The sequence below is a fragment of the Odocoileus virginianus genome, chromosome 19 (genome assembly GCF_023699985.2).
Source record: "Odocoileus virginianus isolate 20LAN1187 ecotype Illinois chromosome 19, Ovbor_1.2, whole genome shotgun sequence".
NCBI classification, from domain to species: Eukaryota; Metazoa; Chordata; class Mammalia; order Artiodactyla; family Cervidae; genus Odocoileus; species Odocoileus virginianus.
Window position 1 is genome coordinate 31,117,824 of NC_069692.1, and position 22,092 is coordinate 31,139,915.

Consider the following 22,092-nt stretch of genomic DNA (forward strand, 5'->3'; position numbering starts at 1 on the left):
TCTTCTGCAGGCAGGTTCTTTACTCCTGAGCCGACTGATAATAAGTGACCTTAGTCATTCTGAATGCAGAATGTAGCGATCTCAAGAGCTCTTAACCAGTAATTAGCAGAACACTGGCAGTTGAGGCTTAATCTCCAGCAAGAAAATTAAAAGATACTCCTGGGGGAATCAAAGGAAAGATCCAAAGATAGGGATGTTTCAAAGGATTCATTAACAAATAGTCCAACTAGTGGTAAAACTCTAACTAGATGAAAATTCTCCCCTATCCTATTGTGCACATAGAGCCCCCAGATCAGACTTTTCTTAATCATTAACAAGTTGTGAAGAATTAATAAGCATCTGAAGAAAAGCTCTAATACAGAAGATAGAAATCCAAACAAGCACAGAGAAAAATGCAACAGGGGAAAAAGAAAAAAACTGAGGTCTTTTCAGGAAGAAGGAAATGTCTTAAGATTACTGTTAGTCTCTTCAAACATATAAGAGAAATTATTACATTCATAAAATAAGAACTCATAGAAATTAAAATAATTTGGTAGAAATGAAAAACTCAATTCAATATCTGGAATATAAAGATGACAGAAATAAGAAATAGGAAAGCAAATCTTATAGATGTACACTCAGACTGGAATATCAAAAAACTTGACCTCTGAGGTAGTCCTTCTTTAGAATTCATCAAAATTAGAGATAAACCTAGGAAAGGGAGAACATCTGTTAGAGGCAACAGGGGATCCAACATGGTCGAGGAATTAAGGAAATCCCCAGAAGGCAAGAAAAGAGAGAAATCTCTCTATAATGATGGTGCTGCAGACACAAAGGGCTGTCCGAGAGGGGGTCAATAGTATCGCAATAGGGTTCAAATTACAGATACACTCAAGACCTTCAAGACCAGGGTCTCACTGCCATCGTGCCTATGCGCATGTTCAGTCACTCAGTTGTGTCTGACTCTCTGCGACCCTATGGACTGTTTCCCATCAGGCTCCTCTGTCCATGGGATTCTCCAGGCAAGGATCCTGGAGTGGGTTGCTATTTCCTATTCCAGGGGAACTTCCTGACCTAGGGATCAAACCCACAACTCCTGAGTCACCTTCATTGGTAGGCAGAATCTTTACCCCCGAGCCAACTGCCATTGTACCATCTTTTAAACTGAGGACAAAATTCCTAAGTGAGCCTGGCCCATATTGTTTTCCATACCTTGTTTGCCTTTATCAGAAACAAATGAAGTTATTCCTATACCTTTCATGCTCTCTTTCCTGAAACAGCTGGGCACTCTCTTATCTCTATTAAAGTATTCTGCTTGTATTTACACCTCAGTGTTGGAAGTGACTGTCAGTAAGCTTAGTCTTGGAATAGAATAACCCACTCTCAATGACAGTCTTTGGTGCACATTACAGCCTGATGCTATGATTCTACTGTACATCTGATGCCATGATTCCCTTTATACATATGCATTGTACACAATTGTCTGTATTCATATTTCATAATAAACAAACATTTAGAAGCACTGTGCTAAAATTCTTTAAAAGCATTAGTATTTAGTACATAAACTCATTTAGTAATAACAAGGAACTTATTCTTAAAAATATATAACTGAACTGAAAAATATTTGAAAGATTCTAATTTGTAAAATATCCTTATCCATTTTACATCTTTGTAAAATAGAATCTATTCCCTTGGTGCTCCCATAATGATTAGGGCTTTTCAGTTGTAAATATATAAATATATCTCTGTGGCATTCTCATAGCTGTTAGGATTAATTATCTATGAAATATACTGAATATAAATCATTGATGTTTTCATCTGATTAGCATTATTTAGTGGTGATATGTATAACTATATCCTCCCCCAGTGTTCCATAGTGGCTAGAGTTATTTATTTGTGGTGTATGTATCTCCACTGATTACCTGGAGTCATCAGGTTATGTTGTCAACTAGAATAGGCATTTCTTCCTCTTCTTACAATTTGAGTGGTAGGCACTGGAAAATAATCTTATGCTAATATACTGCCTTTCCAAAGAGAAGAGATGTTCTTTCACTGGTTGAAATTATTTTGAAAGTAACCAAATTTTAATAAAATTAAGAATAGTACTTCATATATGTATAAGTACACAATGAATAGAGTAATATCTATTTTGGCAGTGATGTAGAAACCTTTCAGGAAATGGATAAAAATTGAATATCATACATCATTTTTATATTCTAAATAAACTTTTGAGTTAAAATACAGTAGAATTATTTATACTTTTTGAACTTTTTAAGTTCTTAAATTATCAAATTTATATCAAAGATATAAATAATTAATTCCAGACTATTTAAAAAATAATCATCATTTTCTGCCTATTGTTTGTAATATAATGAAGAATTGAAATTTAAAAGTGCTTTAAAATCTGATTAGAATCTAATTGAGTAAAAGCTTAATATTCAGACCAAAGTTTGAACATTTTATGAGCTATGCTATTTGAGGCTATTTACCAATTTTAAAAAAAGTTGAGATTTGTAACAGCAACTTCTGTAACTTCCTAAAATTAAATTTTGGGACATAATTGTCCTTGAAGTATGAAACTTAACCCTGACACTAGAAATTTTGAAAACACTTAGAAATTGAACTTTTAAGTAATGGCTACTAGCAATTTATGTTTTTTGTTTGTTTGTTTGTTTTTGGATAGGAGTTCTAGTTAAAATAAGTATTTTTTAAAATTTATCATTGATATTGAGCCTATCTCTTCCTCCCCCTTGGATGAATTAAATTATCAATGTGCAATGAATTCTTAAATTGGACATGAGTTGAACTTCACATATAATATCATAATCATTATGGACATAATCAATGTCCACTCACAGAAGAGCTAAGATCATGACTGTATCCTCTAAAACTGTTACTTTTCACATTTGAACTGTCCTAAGCCTGAAGATTACATTTTATATTCTGGTCCAGCTTTGAGCCTGAGCTTTTTTCTTCTTTTCTCCAGGTAGTTTTGAAGTGGTCATCCTTGATGACCTGGAAGGATTCAGGAAGCGCACTTCCCTTCATGCAAAGAACAAATAGTGCATTCATTGACCCACATTAGAGAAAAATGAAAGTCAAAGCTGAAAGTAAAATGGACATAATTTTAATGATTTCTTAAATTTTGTGCATTGGATTCAAACAGCAAACTGTGTGCACTCAACTTTATCACAATGTTGTCAAGAGGTCTGTGTCTTTTACCATTTTACACACAATTGTTCATTACAGTATGTTATCCGCCTCGTGGAAACCAGGGGTGTGGCATGAGAAGCAGTGGTGGTAATGCACCTAGCTTTTATATTATCTAACTTGAAAATATTTCTCTTCTATGACTCCTTTTTTTCTTGATAAAAATAGTTTTCACCAAACGTTGGTGGTGCACACGCACTACCATTCATGCTCGACATCACACCCCTGACAGGAACGCATGTTCTTATTTTGTTGATAAAAAGTATTACAAAAATTTCCATACAAAAACTATTTTCATAGAAATCTTGCATTTCCACAAATAAACCTGAACATTTTTTTGAAAAAAAACTGCTCAAGAATTTTGTTCATTTAACATTGTGACTGTATTGATAAATGCAGTCCACGTCAGAGTTCACCACACATACTTCTCTTTAGATGACCAGTCCCCTTTCTCCTTTCACTGAGATCTGCCCAGGCTCCATCCAGTTCATTTATAGCAGGAAGGAGGTTTTGGATTAACATGTCTGAATGTTAGAATGAAAGTTTCAGTCTTCCACAGAACTATCATGATCAGCCCTCTTTTACAGCTTAAGACAAAGAGTGCAAAACATCATCCATTTTAATTCAGAATCTCTGAACCAATTGTTGCTTTTTTATTCTTGGTGTGAGGTTGGGGAAAGGGTGGCTGGAATAGGTAGGGATTTGATAGAGATACATGTTAAATCTCCTGCCACAGTGAATATAAGAAAAAACATTATTGCCTTGGTAATTTGACACTTGTATTTCAATCAGTGACACAGACTATCAAAAAAAAACAAAAAGGAAAGAAAGAAAAACACTGATGAAGATCTGCTTTATATTCCATTTGCCATGAAATTCAGATTTGTTTTGCTTTACATTTCTTCACATCCTATAAGCACATATTGTCTATTCAGATGACCATTATACTGAGTAGCTGGGGGCTAGTGACATCATCACCCTCTTATCTGGGTGGTCAGAAGACTTAACTGTTTCTTGTAACACTACAGTTTTTGCTGATTCCAAGTATTTTTATTCTTAATAATTTTTTTTTCCTCTGGTTACCCTTGGGGCATTGATATTCCATCTCCTGGCAACAGTTGAACCTCAAAAGGAACCTGTAATTTCTTCCCGGACTGCATTTGAAACCAGCCACAAAATGGTTATGTAACATTCACTCAGAAGAAGGGAGGAACCCATGATAAACAGTGTAACCCCGTGTAACTCGGTTGATCCATGATGTTTATAAATCAAGTCTGATCATTGCAACTGCTTAGATCACAGAGTCTCTAGTTCATAGACACAGCGGCATGAGGTAACTCATTTTATTTTGCACAGGTTGCATATTTCCACAGGAAACATTCTCGCTAAATTGTTTGGAAAAAAAGACGACAGTTTGTGCTTGGGTGTTTGGCCTCCCAGCTTTATGCCATGGTTTCTTTACCTGGCAACCGTCTGTCGTTAAATGTGTGCATGTTGATGACCTCTTCTGTTTTCACAATAACTGGGGCCTGTGGCTTGTGTTTTAACCGACGCTGGCACTTCAGGGACATCCTCAGTTCCTCTACCATGGCGCTACAGAAGGACCTCTATGGAATAACACAGAAAAGGAAACATTACAAACACATCGACCGCAATGGTCCTGAAACAATAGCAGATTCAGTCTCAACAGACTTCTCAACATAGCAGCCTTAAAGTTTTGAAAAATTCCATTATAAGGGTTATATCAAATTATTCCACTTTTAATACTCAAAACATGATATTGAAGTATTTTATCAAGTGGGCAAGTTTAAAGAAAATCTCCACCTGTAGTGAACTGCCAGCTAGGAATGCATACATTACACATAATTTGAATGAGGTTTTAAGATATATAATTGATTAACATGATAAGATATAATCTACCTTAAAATTTAAATACAAACACATATAAACAAATCAGTTACCAGAAATCCATCCATGCTATTAAAAAATATTAGTCAAAATGTACTGGCTTTTAGATCATAATGTAAGATATGAAAATTTTCTTTAAACGTGGCTTCTTCATTTTGTCTTTCAAAACAGAACAAAAATAGCACTCACACATTTAGACATAAAATACGGAAAATTATTTTTGGTATTCATTATATCTTTTTGTGATCATGCCTATAAAACTATCGGTGAAGATTACAAACACATATGACCTAATCATGAAATGACATTGTATCACATTTAAAAATCCATGCACAAATATTAACTAAATTTTTGGTATCATCAACTTGTTAATTGAGGACTGATCATTTATTCCATGAAGAAAAAGTGACCCTACATATATATTTTTTAATTCCTATTTCATTGGCAATAGATTTGCCAGAAATTCTATATGCCTGGAACTTATTACACACTCCTCAAATTCCTATTACAGAGTGAAAACATAAGACAGAAACTTGTTAGTATCCCTCTCCACCTAATTGAGATACATGTGTTAGTTACATATAACTCAGATTCATGAACCAGTTGCCTATTGTTGTTGACATTCAGATGGTCTAAGACTTAGGCTCTTTTTCTGCAAGAACTAAAAATGTGGACAACAACTAAAAATATGGACAAGAATGAAAAATTTACACAATTCCAAAAAGTGATATGAAAACATAATGAAATAAACCTAATCAAATATGCATGTGAAGTCTATATATGTATATATATTTATTTTTTTTTCACTTCGTGTTGCTGCCTTGTTGTTTTTCATCTTAGGATAATTCCAAAATCCAAAAGCAAGCTTCAGGAGTTGGTGATGTTCAGGGAAGCCTGGTGTGCTGCAGTCCATGGGGTCACAGAGAGTCGGACACGACTTAGTGACTGAACTGAACTGAACTGAATTCCAAAATAATATAGGATAAAAATGGTTAATACCATATACATGCCTTATATTTTTTAAAATACTTTTCATATATCACCTTTTGTGATACAAACTGATACTGAATTAAGTTGGGCATCTGTATGACAGAGGATAACTCACTTTCTGCAGCTCACAACTACACTTCCAACAAGATATTCTGATACCCAATTTTATGTTTTTTGATCTTGCCCTGTTAGCTTCTTGTCCATTCCTGGCTATATTTTCATTTTTCTTCTTTGGGTTGCTGAAGAGTTTCCTTGGTGATCATCCCAAATCTATGCCTTGGCTATTCCTGAAATTCTCACAATTATCAACAATAATCTACTGTTCTAAACATGTTATTAATAGTATTATCTTGTCCAATAAACAGGTGAAATCCAAATCTCTTTTTTCCATCATGACCTCTCTGAGTTAATTTTACCTTATCTTCCCCCAACCTATTCTTCTTCTTCTTCTTCTTTTTTCTTTACACACATGCTTCTCTTTGGCCCTCCAAAGTTTTTCTCCTTTGTTTCTTCTTGCTCTGGTACTCAGCAGAGTTCTTTCATCTTTCACATCAGTCCAGCTTTATCCTTTACCTCCAGACATGACTCAAATTTTAACTTATTCAGGAACCACTTTCCAACTGACCAGGCTTATTATTTCGACTCAGTTTACCATTTTCCCCTCACTATCATGTTTCTCTGTCTGACCTCTAGGTCTTCCACGCTTCCCTCTCACTGAATTGTAAAGAGTAGTGATCAAGTGCTCATGGCACTGTTGACCGAATTAACAATAGCTGTACATGACCTTAAAATTTTAATTCTTTTTTAACAATGTTTGTAATTCAGTTGCTTAAAAATTTTTTCAGACGCTTGGTAAAATACATTGTGTACAAGTGAGCTAATTAATCAGATAAACTTTTGTTATTTGTTTAATAACATAAAATTAATAAAAATATTAATTTATTAGTGTTTGTCATGGGAGATGATTAAATGCTACACATGAATTCCCAACTAACTGCCAAGTTATTTCTATGTATTATTTATTATGTGTTAAATTATATGGTTTTGAAATTCACAGATTCTATTTCTATTAAAGAATCTATATGATACCTGATAGCCAGTATATGGACACAGTGTTTCTTGTTGCTTAATACCTACTATTAGATGTACTTATTAAGAACATGATGAAAATGATGATGAAGATGGTGATGATGACAACATTGTAGAAATGGAAAAATCTGACTCCAAAAGAGGGAGGAATACATAGTCTTGAGGTAACTTAGTCTTGGTTCTCTGTTGAAACATTTAACAGAAGAATTGATTAGATAATATAATAATGTCAGAACTTGATGCCATCGACACTTTAAAAATGTTATAGGATGTGAATAATGTTGAATTGTTTGAAATAAGCCTTCATTTAAAATAATTAAACTTCCCAAATGCTAAAAAATTTATAACATTCTCTTTGGCAAACTCAGTTTTTAGATATCATGATTATATTGATTTCAACAGTGATAAAATAGAGATATTGTTTTGTCCACAGTAACAGAGTGGTCTAAACAACTGATTTTCTCAGGAAAAAATCTTACAAATGTACATAACTATTCAACAATGAACTGATTCAATTTTATTTCTAGTTAGTTAGGAAGTAACTGTATTAATAGCCTATACTTAACTTCAGACTATAAATAAGTGCATTTAAACTCTTTTAAAGCAATTTTATGTAATATAAAACTTGCAATACTGATTAATATAAATTATAAGCATATATCCTGCCCCAATCATGCATAAATAATTTAAAATTATCTTAAGTAAATGATATTTACAAATTTATAAACTCTGAAAATTGTAAACATGTAATCCCACCACTATCATTTTAGTCTTTCTCTATTTTCTTAAGTTATTAGAAAGTAAAAAATATAATCAAACAAGCTTTAAGCTGTCGATCAGTAGTTTTGATTTTAATATCATGTTACCACTTTTGTTAATTTTTTCTCTAAATAAGCTGACTTTGACAGTTCTTTTTGATTTATCAAAAAGTTTTACCTAAAAAAATAGTATTATCTTAGATTCTAATACAGTCACCATGAAGCTGTAGGTTCTTTTCTTACTTAAATAATATTTCCAATCCTTCACAAAACCATGAAAATCTTTAGATTTGAGCAAAAATTTGGAGTCAACATTGACAAATTTAAAAAACTTAATGATACCGTAAAGTGTGGTTCACTTTTATCACTAAAGCAAACACATTTTTAAAAATTTTTTAAAGCTTTAAAATGTAAATTCTGTATCTTGATCTCTGTAAGAACCCAAAGTTGAAACTGTACAGACGATTGTGAGGTATAGCTGTTTCTCTGTGTTGTACGTTGCCAAAAAAGTACTATGTCTGATTTTTAAGCTTCTAACTTGTCATTTGATAGAGACAAATAGTGTTTCCTACTTCTTATCATGATCAGAATTTTTTACATGTCCTTTTATGAACTATGGAATAAGATTTTGAAAAACCTAAATGCACTTGACAGGAATTTCCTGATTATCATGAAGAAGGAGGAAGCTGAGGATGAGGAGGGAGTAGAAGAAAGAATAAAAGACACAGAAGAGAGGAAAAGGGGGTGGGAGACAAGGAAAGAAACAGTGAAGGAAAGAGGGACGAAGAGAAGGGAGAGAGGAAGTGAGACAGAGATTGAGGGAGGAAGAAAGAGAAAGAAAACTACCATGCTTTTCAAATCACTTCTCAGGGACAGAAACACACAAATTGTGTCAAAGTAAGTTTTGTAGGGTGAAAACAACAACAGAAATGTCTCTGCACAATATGACAGACTACAAAAAGAAAAAAAGGTGCAAGGATACTAACCATTATTAAAAACCTCTTTTAGTAAGTTTCAAAAGTTTACTAAACAGTGTCTGGATGGTAGGGTGGCACTAACCAAATAGAAGATTCCTGAAAATGAAAATTTAAATCTTTGAGCTGTTAGCATGTATAATTGCATTTAGTTAAACTCGTTATAAAATTCATTGTATTTAATGAGGCAACATGTATTACACATCTCTAATTCTTGAAACAATGAAGGTCTGGAAACCTTAAAAATAATGAATTTGGCTAAATGTACATTGCCTTTTAAACAAGTTATTTTTTAATGTATAAGACAACATAAATAGTCCACAGATAAATGTTCTCAAGAATATCATTCATGGTGTTACAGAATAATTTAATCTTAATAGCTTAACTTTATAATTTATAGATATGTTTATATGATACATGATGTGAGAGTACTTTGAGAAGCACATAAATTCTTTTAGTATTAGAAATCTAGTTGCAAGCATGCTCCACATTGAACAGTGATATCTTTAAACTTAATTTTTAAGTTAAATCCTTTATGTTTAGCAATGTCTTTAAAAAAAAATAGCAACTGATGAAAAATAAGTTTAATTTTTAAACTTTGAAACTCATCACTTTCATGTTGAATATATAATACTATACCAACTGAAGGAGAAATAATCATAAACATATGCTATTATTAGGTCTATATTTAGTATTTATTTTGTAAGGAGAAACCTATTCTATACATCTTACTGTCTTATTTTTTGAGGGTATAAAGTTAACTAAATGATATTCCAATATTCAGAATAATTTTCAACCATTTTTGTGTACAGTTTCTATTTGAAGCCTACTAAAACATCTTTAAACTGCTTCTAAGTGACTTGGTAGTGCAATGTCCTAATATATACTAGCATCTCTCAATCAAAATTTTTTTTTTTAGTCATTTAAATTATTTGTTCACTGATTATGGATACTTCGTTCATTCTCAGACACTTTATAATTAATTTCTGATGCTGTAGGCCATTTGACCAAGAATTCCAGATCACATGTAGTAGAGACAAATCCAAACAGTCACTGTAATTAATCCCTGTGGAAAATTGTTCCACTTTAGGTAATACTTAAATTAACTAAATAATAACTAAAGGGAAATAAAAAGTATATTGGATGCAATATGCAACATTTTATATAAATGTTGGTGTCCTAGATAATGAAGATAAATGTCCTTTAACAAGGCCCATTTCTTTTGATTTGACTCTTTAACTGGCAGTCGTTTAAAAATATCAAATAGCTAGTGTTATCTATCAGAAGTATGGATTTACCTAAAGCTGCATGAATGTAACAGTGAAGCAATGAGAGATGAAAAATGACTAGCTAAGATACTCATGTCAAAAAAAAATATATATATATGTATATATATAAACTTTGATCTTGATGCTTAGTCTCAGAGCAGTACTCTTTTTAAAAAGTCCATATATACATATATGTATATTATTTAAATATGCTGTGCACTAGTCAGACAGGTATGCACACATTGATATTCTAACTAAAAGAGGAATACTGTTCTCTTGACTTCCATTCTGTGTGCTATTATATTAGCCTGCCTCACTAACAGTGATTTGAATTTCAGCTAAGTTCTTTTACCTGGACTGTATTCTTAACAAATGGTAATTTTTGAATACTAAATAATAAATCAGACAGGAAAAATGATGGCATTAAATTATTTTTTCTAAATAAATAAAATGACAAAGCTTCCTATGCCTTAGCCTGGATTATTTTACAATGATAAACATAATGAAAGATTAAAATATTTTCAGAAACCTTGACTCTTACAGAAATAATTACTGAATAGCTTTATATTGCATTTTGCAAATAAATGAGACAGAGAAAAATGAGGCATCATTATACATTTTTACACTTTACTTACTTAAGTTAAAAAAATCAATAAATTAGGTCTGACAAGCTTCAACAACATTTTAGTTGATACAGCTGTGAAATGAATTTTAAGGAAAAGCAATGTTAATCATATTCTTGCTAGTAGTCATAATAATAACAATTTTTCAACAAAGCATGTAACATCCAAATAGCGAATGCTTAATTCCAGGAAAGCTCTCTTTCCTTTAAAGTACAGCAGTTAAAATGTATCAGCTTTATAAATAAAGATAATAATTATATTATAATGAAAGCTTCTTAGTATATGCCAGACATGCTATATATGTTAACTATATTAACTTCTAAAACATTTTAATTTCTGGTGTATTTGTAACCCATTCATTTATTTAAAAGATATATAGAAAGATTAATATAATCCAAAGTTGAATACACTTGAAGAATGATTCCAAGTTGTTGGTTTTTTTTTTAATTTCAAAACCCATGCTTAATGTCCAGGAAAGTGAAATAACTATACAGAGCTCATGATCAATTTTGTCAATACAACATCACGGATAAAACCTGTCAAGAAAAACAGCTAAATGTTCTACTTCCATGTCCTGTAGTGGTCTGCAGTGTAAACAGAATTAGTCTAGGCATATTTCAACTTGAGAAACATACTTGACCCTTGAGATACTTATCCTCTTCTGCACAATATGGATAATAATCTTTGCATAGCTCTCAGAGTAACTTTCATGCTTTGGAGAAGGAAATGGCAACCCACTCCACTGTTCTTGCCTGGAGAATCCCAGGGACGGGGGAGCCTGGTGGGCTGCTGTCTATGGGGTCCACAGAGTCGGACACGACTGAAGTGACTTAGAAGCAGCAGCAGAATAACTTTGTACTCACATGACATATTACACTTTAAAAATTCTAAAGTCATTGATGAAAACCAGCTATAATCTTGTTTTAGAACATTATGGGCATTAAAAGAGTATGAGTTATCACAAATGAATGACTTAAAACTCCTTTTGCTGATTTGCAACTACTTAGTGAGCAAAATGAAAATTGGCAATTGAAGTGTTATTTTATATTTATATATAAAAAGCATTTTTTTGAGCCATCCGGTTAGTCCCTATAAAGGATATTAGTGGAAATTGAGAGAAGCTCTGCTCTCAGAGAAAGGCAGTAACATAAAAACAAGACAAAATACACTTTTGTCCAAAGTTTGTCACTTTTAACTTTTGAGTAGCAACATGCTTTATAGCTAGATTTTATATTAAAAATGTACTTAGAATGTTAACAGTTAAAACTCCATATATTAAATACAAGCTCCCTATATGAAAAGTACAAATATTCCATGGTTTGTAAGTAAGTATTATTTGGAAAAATGTAAATATTATAATAAAATGTTTACTGGTGATTTATGACAATGTTTGCTTTCCTATATCTTATCCAATAAATATCTTCTTTTATGAAGCATTACCTCTGTTAGAACAAATTCTTCAGCATTCTGGAGGCAATTTGTGCATAAGGATTTGTGAACAACTTGTTTTAATTCTCCTGATTCCATGAAATACAGATTCAGCCAGCTTTGAAAAGTGTTTTTCCTCTGAATAATCTTTCATACAGAATCTCTAGTCTTGCAAGTTTAAATCACCATGATTTTCTTATTATTCTTCATATTTCCTTGTTTCATTCATTTGTCCTTCTATGAGTTACAACTGCCTTCTACATTTCTTATTCAACTATACACTGAAGAACATTCTATGTGCCTACAACACTTTTTTTGAATTTTCAATGACTGAAAAATCATCATATATAAAGGTTACTGTTGATAAGATTTACTAGTGTTCTATAATACAAACAATTACATACACTAAAATGTACTATGTCCTAAAAATTAACTGTACAAAATAACTCTTAAAATGTACTTTAATCACCTTGCAGGAAAGCACAAAATATGTATCCAAGATACGGAATGTAGCTTAGAAATTCAATATCCAGTAATAATTTATACATTTTTATTTCTAAGATGTATTTACTATATTTTCTTTATGCTTAAATAATAGAAAGGCAATATTTTAATATATGTTAATATCAAGAAACTCAAAGATTTATATTAACCTGATGTTCAATAAGGAAAAGTTTGTACAGGGAAATCAATTTCAGTTACATGGAAATAAATCTATTTATATACGTATCACATAGAAACAAAAGGTGCAACTATGTAAGTTATATTACCATTCTCACTGGAAATCAAAGAAGGCAGAATTATATACAGCTTTTAAAAATGAACATATTCAAAAATTTAAGAAATGATGAATAAGTCCAAACATAAATTAATAAACAATAATTATCATAAAATAGTATTGTAAAAATTATTACAACAATTTATAACTCATACTTACAAAAATAAATGTATTATCATAAAAATATATTACCAGAGAAATTAAAATTCTAAATATTAGGCAAGTTTTTTCAGTTATAAATAAGATTTAAAAGGTAAACACAGACTATTTGAAACAAATCTATGTTACCTGAAATGCATTGATAATTGCCTAAGATGTGCAACAATTTCTTGAATTGCTTACTGAATGTACCTCAAACACTAACGTTTTTAAAAGCAAGGAAAATATAAGGCAAAAAGAAAATTAGAAAATGCACATGTTGATTAGTTATTTTTCAAACATGTTCAAAGTGGAAAAATATTTTAAGTAACTTTCGTAATGGTCAGGTTATATGGTGAAAACCATCAAAAAAAGAAAAACACCTATTTAGTTAAAAAGTTTGAATAAATGTGAAATGCAATATGTCCTTGAGGCATTAATATTTGCATCAAAATTAAAACCACTAAGTATTTTAAAAATTATAATACACCATCTTGTGGTTATTGGAAAGGAATGCAACTTACAATTTTTGTATTTTTATAAGGTCTATATTTTTCAGCATCATCTTTTCTTTTAGTTTAACCTGCCCTCATTTAAAAATAACACATACTTACAGTACACTTAGTTCTCAAACAACTCAGAAATATAAAACATTATAGTCATTAACACCATTAATATCTTACAAAATATATACTATAAAAGACATTATTTTCACCTTTAAATAATAATAATCATTAATTTTATCATCATTATCAGAAGTAAGACTTGAAAGGTAATATATTAGTCAATCATAAATTTTATAAATAAACTTCATTAGATGGCATGTATATCATATCTACCAGTTTATTTAGATAAAGATAGAAATTTTCATTTATTCTTTTTAAAAATACTAGAATATTATGAATTAAAGAAAGATTAAATAAAATGGAGAAAGAAAAAGGGGTAAGAGAAAGTATTTGGGAGCTGGAATTATGAATAATATATACTTGCTTACTTTCAATGTGCAAATATATTTCATTATACACTTGGTTCTCTATAAGTAATAATTGAGTAAATGAATAATTTTAAAACTATTTACTTTGGTTTTAAAATCTAAAAATCTCAATTAAAGGCACAAGTCATAAGTGCAAATAAACTAAATTTCTATACACTCACATGCATATTTTACAATAAAATCTAGGAATATTTCACAGCTAATTTTAATAAATTAGCTAAGGTGTTAAACCACATAGCCCAACAAAATTTTTTTCTCAGCAAAAATGAAGAGGAATGGAGCTCAAGAACATAATTTATCACAATAAATCCAATGGATCACATCTAATAAACCTATTATTTATTTACTTTATAAGCATATTTCTTTTGAATTATGTGAAAATATACTTCTTTTTTATGATTCATGATCAACTTTTCTAAGTTTCTGGAATCAGTTTTATTATTTAACAGGTAAAGAGAGAGAAAAGGAAGGAAGGAGGAAAACAGAGAGAAATATAAAAAAGGAAGAAAAGGTCTTACGCCAACATAAACTGTCTAAGATATGGAGATACAAATCAAACTGACTAGTTCCTTTTCCAAAAGGAATTAAGAGGAAAGAATCTAATAAGGAAAGAGGGACACTCCCCACACACTCAAATCAGCAAATATGAATAAAGTAGTGAGTTGTTTCCCTGATGCCTCAGATGGTAAAGAATCTGCCTGCCAAGAGGAAGACCCAGCTTTGATTCCTGGGTGAGGAAAATCCCTTGGAGAAGGAAAAGGCAACCCGCTCCAGTATTCTTGCCTAGAGAATTTCATGGACAGAGGAGCCTGGCAGGCTGCAGTCCATGGGGTCACAAAAAAAAAAAAAAAAAAAAAGAGCTCTACAGGACGGAGCGACTACACTTTTTCACTTTCAAGGGAGAAATTTTGTCAAAGGCTTCACAGAGGAAAGAATGGATCTTATTTGAAATGGATAAAACACATTCCCAACTTTCTCAAAGGGGCAGCAATGTTCTTGGAATGAGGATAGTTTCTGAAGTCAGCTAAGCTTTTTTAAAAAATGAGATGTACAGATAGAGTCATATGGTTTTCTTTTAAATCAGTTCTGTTCAGTCACTCAGTCGTGTCCAAGTCTTTGTGACCCCATGGACTGCAGCACGCCAGGCTTACCTGTCCATCACCAACTCCTAGAGTTTGATCAAACTCATGTCCATCAAATTGGTGATGACTTCTGCATATACGTTAAACAAGCAGGGTGACAACATGCAGCCTTGACGTACTCCCTTCCCAATTTGGAACCAGTCTGTTGTTCCATGTCCTGTTCTAACTGTTGCTTCCTGACCTGCATACAGATTTCTCAGGAGGCAGCTAAGGTGGTCTGCTATTCCCATCTCTTTAAGAATTTTCCACAGTTTGCTGTGATCCACACAGTCAGAGGCTTTGGTGTAGTCAATAAAGCAGAAGTAGATGTTTTTCTGGAACTCTCTTGCTTTTTGATGATCCAACAGATGTTGGCAATTTCATTGGAATAGAAAATAAAAATCTAACACCACCTTGTGGAAATAGTTGTGCCCTGTACACAGATCCATTATACCTATTGATTAGGAAAATTTCTTCGCAAGTTGATACCTAGTCTTGAATGCTTAATCTAAAATGACTAGTAGGAATTTGCCAGGTAGAAAAATGGACAAAGTTTGCTCAGGTAAAATAGGAAGAGTATTTTAAAAAGCTGGCTCACCTTGGAAAATAGAAAGCAATTTAGTGTGGTTACACTACAAGCACAAATTGGGGAGAAGCAAATATAAAACTACAAAGATGAACAGAGAGAGATCCTGAAATGTCTCCTCTGAGAAGCTAGAGAATTTGAACTTCATTACGGAAGCTTTGTGGAGACGTTGACATCGGAGGATGTGACTCATATGCTCACGTCCTGTCAAAACAGCTCTTTTTTTCCAATATAATATTTTATCTGCTTCAGCGCAAACAGGTCAATTGATTCCCATTTTCTAATGTTAAAGAAGGTCATAGAAGTCCACAGAAATTAAGAACTGGTTGATATGTGAAAAATTCAACTACACTAGTTATTTATAAGAATAAAGGTGATTCTACAAAAAGTAAATTCCCATGTCCTTTAAGAACACCTTGATGAAAAATAAATAAATAAATAAATAAATACATCTTAATGCTATAAAATAATTGTACCTAGAGACAAGGCCCAGGTAAATCATACAAATAGGATACAAAGAGAAAAGAGCAATAGATTATCATATGCTGTCAAGAGATTAATGCATGTGTTTTATCTTAAACCTGAGCTATAAGTGAAAGAAAACTACTGCATATGGATTATGTGAACTTCTAACTAGACAACCTAAGTTCCTTATGTTACTTTGGGGCTCATTTTAAGCATTAGCTAACCAAATATCACATTTGTTGATAACTTATAGTAAATATGAAAATTGAAGATTTAATAACTTTCGTCTTTGATTAGTTCTTAGGATTTGACCCCAAAACTCATTTGACATCATAATAAAATCATAATGTAAAAAGTGTACTTAGACCCAATTTTCAGTCACACCTGTGGCAAAAGATATTTGATTTAGTCAGATGAGCAGATACAACCATTAAATAAATCATATAATTGTCCAAATTTCTCAAACTTTTTAATTGGTTATTCTACTCATAGAATGGTACTATCAGAATAGTCATTTAACACTATTTCAAGGAATCAATTACCTTCCTTAATTAAATTAAGTGAAGTAAATTGAATTTAGTGTATTAATTAAGTGAAGTAAAATGTAGGAATGCTGTATCCAGAATTTTGATTTCAGAAATAACTGTATCATAAATTATTAAATATGAAGGACAATATCATATTTCTACTTTTATATTTATCAATAAATGTTTATAAACCTTTAAAATATTTTAAACAATATATCTCATTCTGATGTAGCATCTAAAAATTAAGATCTAAAAAAGTGATTTTCATTTAAAAACAGAAAAGATGTTTATTTTATACTAAAAGACTAAGTTTATAAGAGGCTTAAAAATTTTAAAGCCGAATTTTATGTTCTGAGTCATACATTTATATTAAAGAGTACAACGTACTATCAGAAAGAAAGATTTCTCTATAAATATCCATTCTTATATTTATAGAACTAATGGAATTATAGCACTATAAATGTATAATATGAACTATGTTCACAAACTTTTTAAAGAATAGAATGTAAAGATATTTATACAAAGGTTAAATATATTAAAATCCTAAGGAAAATTGCAATAATCTCAATATTTTGAGGTTTATATATATTCTTCTGAAGACTCCTGTGCAAGACAATAAAAGATGCACTAAGAATAATATTAAGTGGCAAAGAAGAAACCCACAATATTCTCACATATTCATTAATGTAGAATATCCATTAAAATTTCCACAATGTGCTTTGAGATTTTTCAAATAGAATGTATTGGAGCAAAAATCTTCAAATAAAAATTATATTTACTCTCTAACTTGAAACTATTAATGAGTATTGTATCTTGAAGCACTTAACTGCAGAAAAAATTTTTTCTTCATATAACAGTTTCTGAGTTTTACTTCATTAATTATATTCTTCCAATAAACTAATCACAGTGAACTTCAAGCAGCAAAAGTTTTTCCAATTTCAGACTTTAATAAGAGGGAAAATAGTTGCTGGCTCTGAAACAGTTCAATTAAAAATATTACCTTTAAATTTAAAGCACAAAGCTAATCCTGAGTTCTATGAACCTTTGTATATAACGAGTGACAGAAGATCGTTAACAGTCACAGTTCTAAGTATTACCCTTGGTTGGCAAGGTAAAAAATAGTTGGCTTTATTATAACAACAATTGTTTTAAGTTGCAAAAAGTGACATTTACCTTTTCCAATTGAGCGTTTTTTTTGGATTTGTATAAAAACTCTCCCACTGCCACAAAAACAGAGAGCACCAAGCCGGCTGCCAGAACAATGAAGATGCCACCAATATTTTGAACCCCCAGGGCACTGGCCTCCTTGCTGTCCTCCTCCGGACACCCATTGCCCCTCCACCACTTCTCCTTCATCATGTGCAGCTTGCCTTCCTCTTGCAGCTGAAGAATTGCTATGGTGATTTTGTCTCTATATGGAGAACCTAGGAAAAGAGAGGGTTTGTTAATGCTTTCCAGGAAACCAGAATTTCATAATTAAAGGTTAACATGATGAAAGAACAGAGCTCTTTCCAAACGCTGTGAAATATGCCAATATTTATTGTCAGCAGGAAAAATCAACTAGAAATGGCATAAAATACAAGTTTAACAAAATAAATAGAGGTGGCGGCCTTTCTGATTTTGAAGGTTAAAATACATTTTGTTTTGAAAGAGGAAAATATCTCTTCTAAATTCAGGCTCTACTTAGAGAATTGGGAAAATAAAAAATGGTAAGTAGAAATCTACAAAAAGAAATGCAGAGGGGGCAAGGATATTTAGTTAATGGCTAGGAATCGTTCAACACTGAAAGAGAACATTGACAAAATGGAAACCTCGGTTTTTAGGAAAGTTGTGCAAAAAATGGTGTTTCCCATGATTAAGTTGCAATAATTTGAAGCAGTTATGATTAACAAGTTCTGTTCAGTTCAGTTCAGTCACTCAGTCATGTCTGATTCTTTGCGACTGCATAGACTGCAGCATGCCAGGCTTCCCTGTTCATCACCAACTCCTGGAGCTTGCTTAAACTCACGTCCATCAATTTGGTCTGTCATCAGTCAACCATCTCATCCTCTGTCATCCCCCTCTCCTCCTGCCTTCAATCTTTCCCAGCATCAGGGTCTTTCCCAATGAGTCAGTTCTTCACATAAGGTGGCCAAAGTACTGAAGCTTCAGCTTTAGCACCAGTCCTTCAGGGTTGATGTCCTTTAGGATTGACTGGTTTGATTTCCTGCCTGTCCAAGGGACTCTCAAGAGTCCTCTCAAAAGCATCAATTCTTCAGCGCTCAGCTTTCTTTATAGTCCAGCTCTCACATCCACATTAGACTACTGAAAAACCATAGCTTTGACAATATGGACCTTTGTTGGTAAAGTAATGTCTCTGCTTTTTAATATTCTGTCTAGGTTGGTCATAACTTTTCTTCCTAGGAGTACAGTCTTTTAATTTCAAGGCTGCAGTGACCATCTGCAGTGATTTTGGAGCCCAAGAAAATAAAGTCCCTCACTGTTTCCATTGTGTCCCCATCTATTTCCATGACGTGATGGGATGGAATGAACTATGGATGGAGGTTCATGACATTGTACACAAGACAAGGATCAAGGCCATCCCCAAGGAAAAGAAATGCAAAAAAGCAAAATGGCTCTCTGAGGAGGCCTTACAAATAGCTGTGAAAAGAAGAGAAGTGAAAAGCAAAGGAGAAAATGAAATATATACCCATTTGAATGCATAGTACCAAAGAATAGCAAGGAGAGATAAGAAAGCCTTCCTCAGTGATCAGTGCAAAGAAATAGAGAACAATAGAATGGGAAAGACTAGAGATCTCTTCAAGAAAATTAGAGATACCGAGGGAACATTTCATGCAAAGATGGGCACAATAAAGGACAGAAATGGTATGGACCTAACAGAAGCAGAATATACTAAGAAGAGGTGGCAAGAATACAAAGAAGAACTGTACAAAAAAGATCTTCATGACCTGGATAATCAAGGTGGTGTGATCACTTACCAAGAACCAGATATCCTGGAATGTGAAGTCAAGTGGGTCTTAGGAAGCATCACTATGAACAAAGCTAATGGAGGTGATGGAATTCCAGTTGAGCTATCAAATCCTTAAAGGTGATGCTGTGAAAGTGCTGTACTCAATATGCCAAGCAAATTTGGAAAACTCAGCAGTGGCCACAGGACTGGGAAAGGTCAGTTTTCCTTCCAAACCCAAAGAAAGGCAATGCCAAAGAATGCTGAAACTACTGCACAATTGCACTTATCTCACACACTAGTAAAGTAATGCTCAAAATTCTCCAAGTCACGCTTCAGCAATATGTGAACTCTGAAGTTCCAAAGCTATTTTTTTCCCCACTAATCACATATGGATGTGATAGTGGGACTATAAAGAAAGCTGAGCACCAAAGAATTGATGCTTTTGAACTGTGGTGTTGGAGAAGACTCTTGAGAGTCCCTTGGACTGCCAGGAGATCAAACCAGTCAATCCTAAAGGAAGTCCTGAATAGTCATTGAAAGGACTGATGCTGAAGATGAAGTTCCAGTACTTTGGTTGCCTTATGCAAAGAATTGACTTACTGGAGCAGTCCCTGATGCTGGGAAAGATTGAAGGCAGGAGGAGAAGTGGATGACAGAGGATGAGATGGTTGGATGGCATCACTGACTCAATGGACATGAGTTTGGGTAAACTCCAGGAGTTGGGGATGGACAGGGAGGCCTGGTATGCTGCAGTCCATGGGGTCGCAAAGAGTCGGACATGACTGAGCGACTGAACTGAACTGAACTGATGGGACCAGATGCCATGATCTTCATTTTTTGAATGTTGAGTTTTAAGCCAGCTTTTTCACTTGCATGAAGAGGCTCCTCAGTTCCTCTTTGCTTTCTGCCATAATTGTGGTGTCATCTGCATATATGGGGTTATTGATATTTCTTCCTGTAATCTTTTTTCCAGCCTGTGCTTCACCCAGTCTAGCATTTTGCATGATGTACTCTGCATATAATATAAGTTAAATAAGCAAGTTGACAATATACAACTTTGATGTACTCCTTTCCCAAAATAGAACCAGTCCATTGCTCTAGGTTCGAGTCTAACTATTTCTTCTTGACCTGCATGCAAATTTCTCAGGAGGTGTGTAAACTGGTCTAGTATTCCCATCTCTTGAAGTATTTCCCACAGTTTGTTGTGATCTACACAGTCAAAGACTAGCATAGTCAATGAAAGAGAAGTAGATTTGGGGGGGAATGCTTTTGCTTTTTCTATGATCCAACACATGTTGGCATCTTGATCACTGGTTCCTCTGTCTTTTCTAAATCCAGTCTGAACACCCAGAATTTCTCAGTTCGTGTACTGTTGAAACCTAATTTGGAGAATTATGAGTGTTACTTTGCTAGTGTGTGAGATGAGTGCCATTGTGTGGTAGTTTAAACATTCTTTGGCACTGGAATGTAAACTGACCTTTTCCAGTTCTGTGGCCACTGCTGAGTTGTCCAAACTTCCTGACATATTGAGTGCAGCACTTTGACAGCAATATCTTTTGTGATTTGAAATAGCTCAGCTGGAAGGAATGGCAAATACTTTGCAGATAATAATGGTTTATATTTGTTATTTGAGATGAATACCAGAAGTAACAGATTGTACAGACTTGGATCATTCAAAAATCATCATGGTGACACGCTCTAAGATTTTTTGTTGTTGTTTATTTATCATTTTACACTTTGGAAAGAAATATTATTTTCGCTGTAAGCAACAGTATAAATGAAATTTAGTATAGATGCTAATTTTAGTAGATGTTCATCTGCATTAGTGTTATATGGTAAGTAATAACTTTTCTAACTGGCTGCCCCAAAGCATGGAATAATACTGAACTATATGCATCTTTCAACATCTGTCCCAAAGGATCAGTCTTATTGCTTTCTCTCATCCAGAAAATAGTCTGTTATTAGAGTTTAATCATTCCTAAACTCTAATCTTTCCTAAACACTGCACATTACAGTTTTCTGCACAAATTCATCCATAAGTGTTTTTTCTGCTTGTAGAAATATACTGATTTCAGCTTGTATCCCATGGTGTCTGGGATTTTGTCTTGATTTAAATATTCCTGCATCTACACCTAGAGATTATTTTTGCTAAGAGCAATTAAAAACCTGATCTAGAAACTATTTTGCCCCATAAGGAACAACACTATATGTCTTCTTTTTACTTGATTAGTATAACAGGACTAATTCAGCACTGCTTTTTTAGCAAGAACAGGAAAGTTAAAAAACAGACATACAAGGAAAATCAT

At 32.9% G+C, this 22,092-nt stretch overlaps 1 protein-coding gene across 7 annotated transcripts in view; it reads right to left on the minus strand.

Moving 5' to 3' along the window:
* Window positions 1-3,084: 3,084 nt before the first annotated feature.
* GRIK2 (glutamate ionotropic receptor kainate type subunit 2) overlaps window positions 3,085-22,092 on the minus strand; it is a 732,075-nt gene continuing 713,067 nt past the window's right edge. For 4 of the 7 annotated variants that reach the window (XM_070450050.1, XM_070450048.1, XM_070450049.1 and 1 more), the window contains 2 exons: window positions 18,010-18,260; window positions 3,085-4,796 (listed from right to left, as the gene is read on the minus strand). In XM_070450050.1, coding sequence (XP_070306151.1) covers window positions 4,632-4,796; window positions 18,010-18,260 — 416 coding nt within the window. In that variant the 3' untranslated portion in view covers window positions 3,085-4,631. Of the gene's footprint in view, window positions 4,797-7,226; window positions 7,360-8,920; window positions 9,008-18,009; window positions 18,261-22,092 lie in introns of those variants that run through there. The other 3 variants (XM_070450052.1, XM_070450053.1, XM_070450051.1) reach the window with 3 other exon arrangements.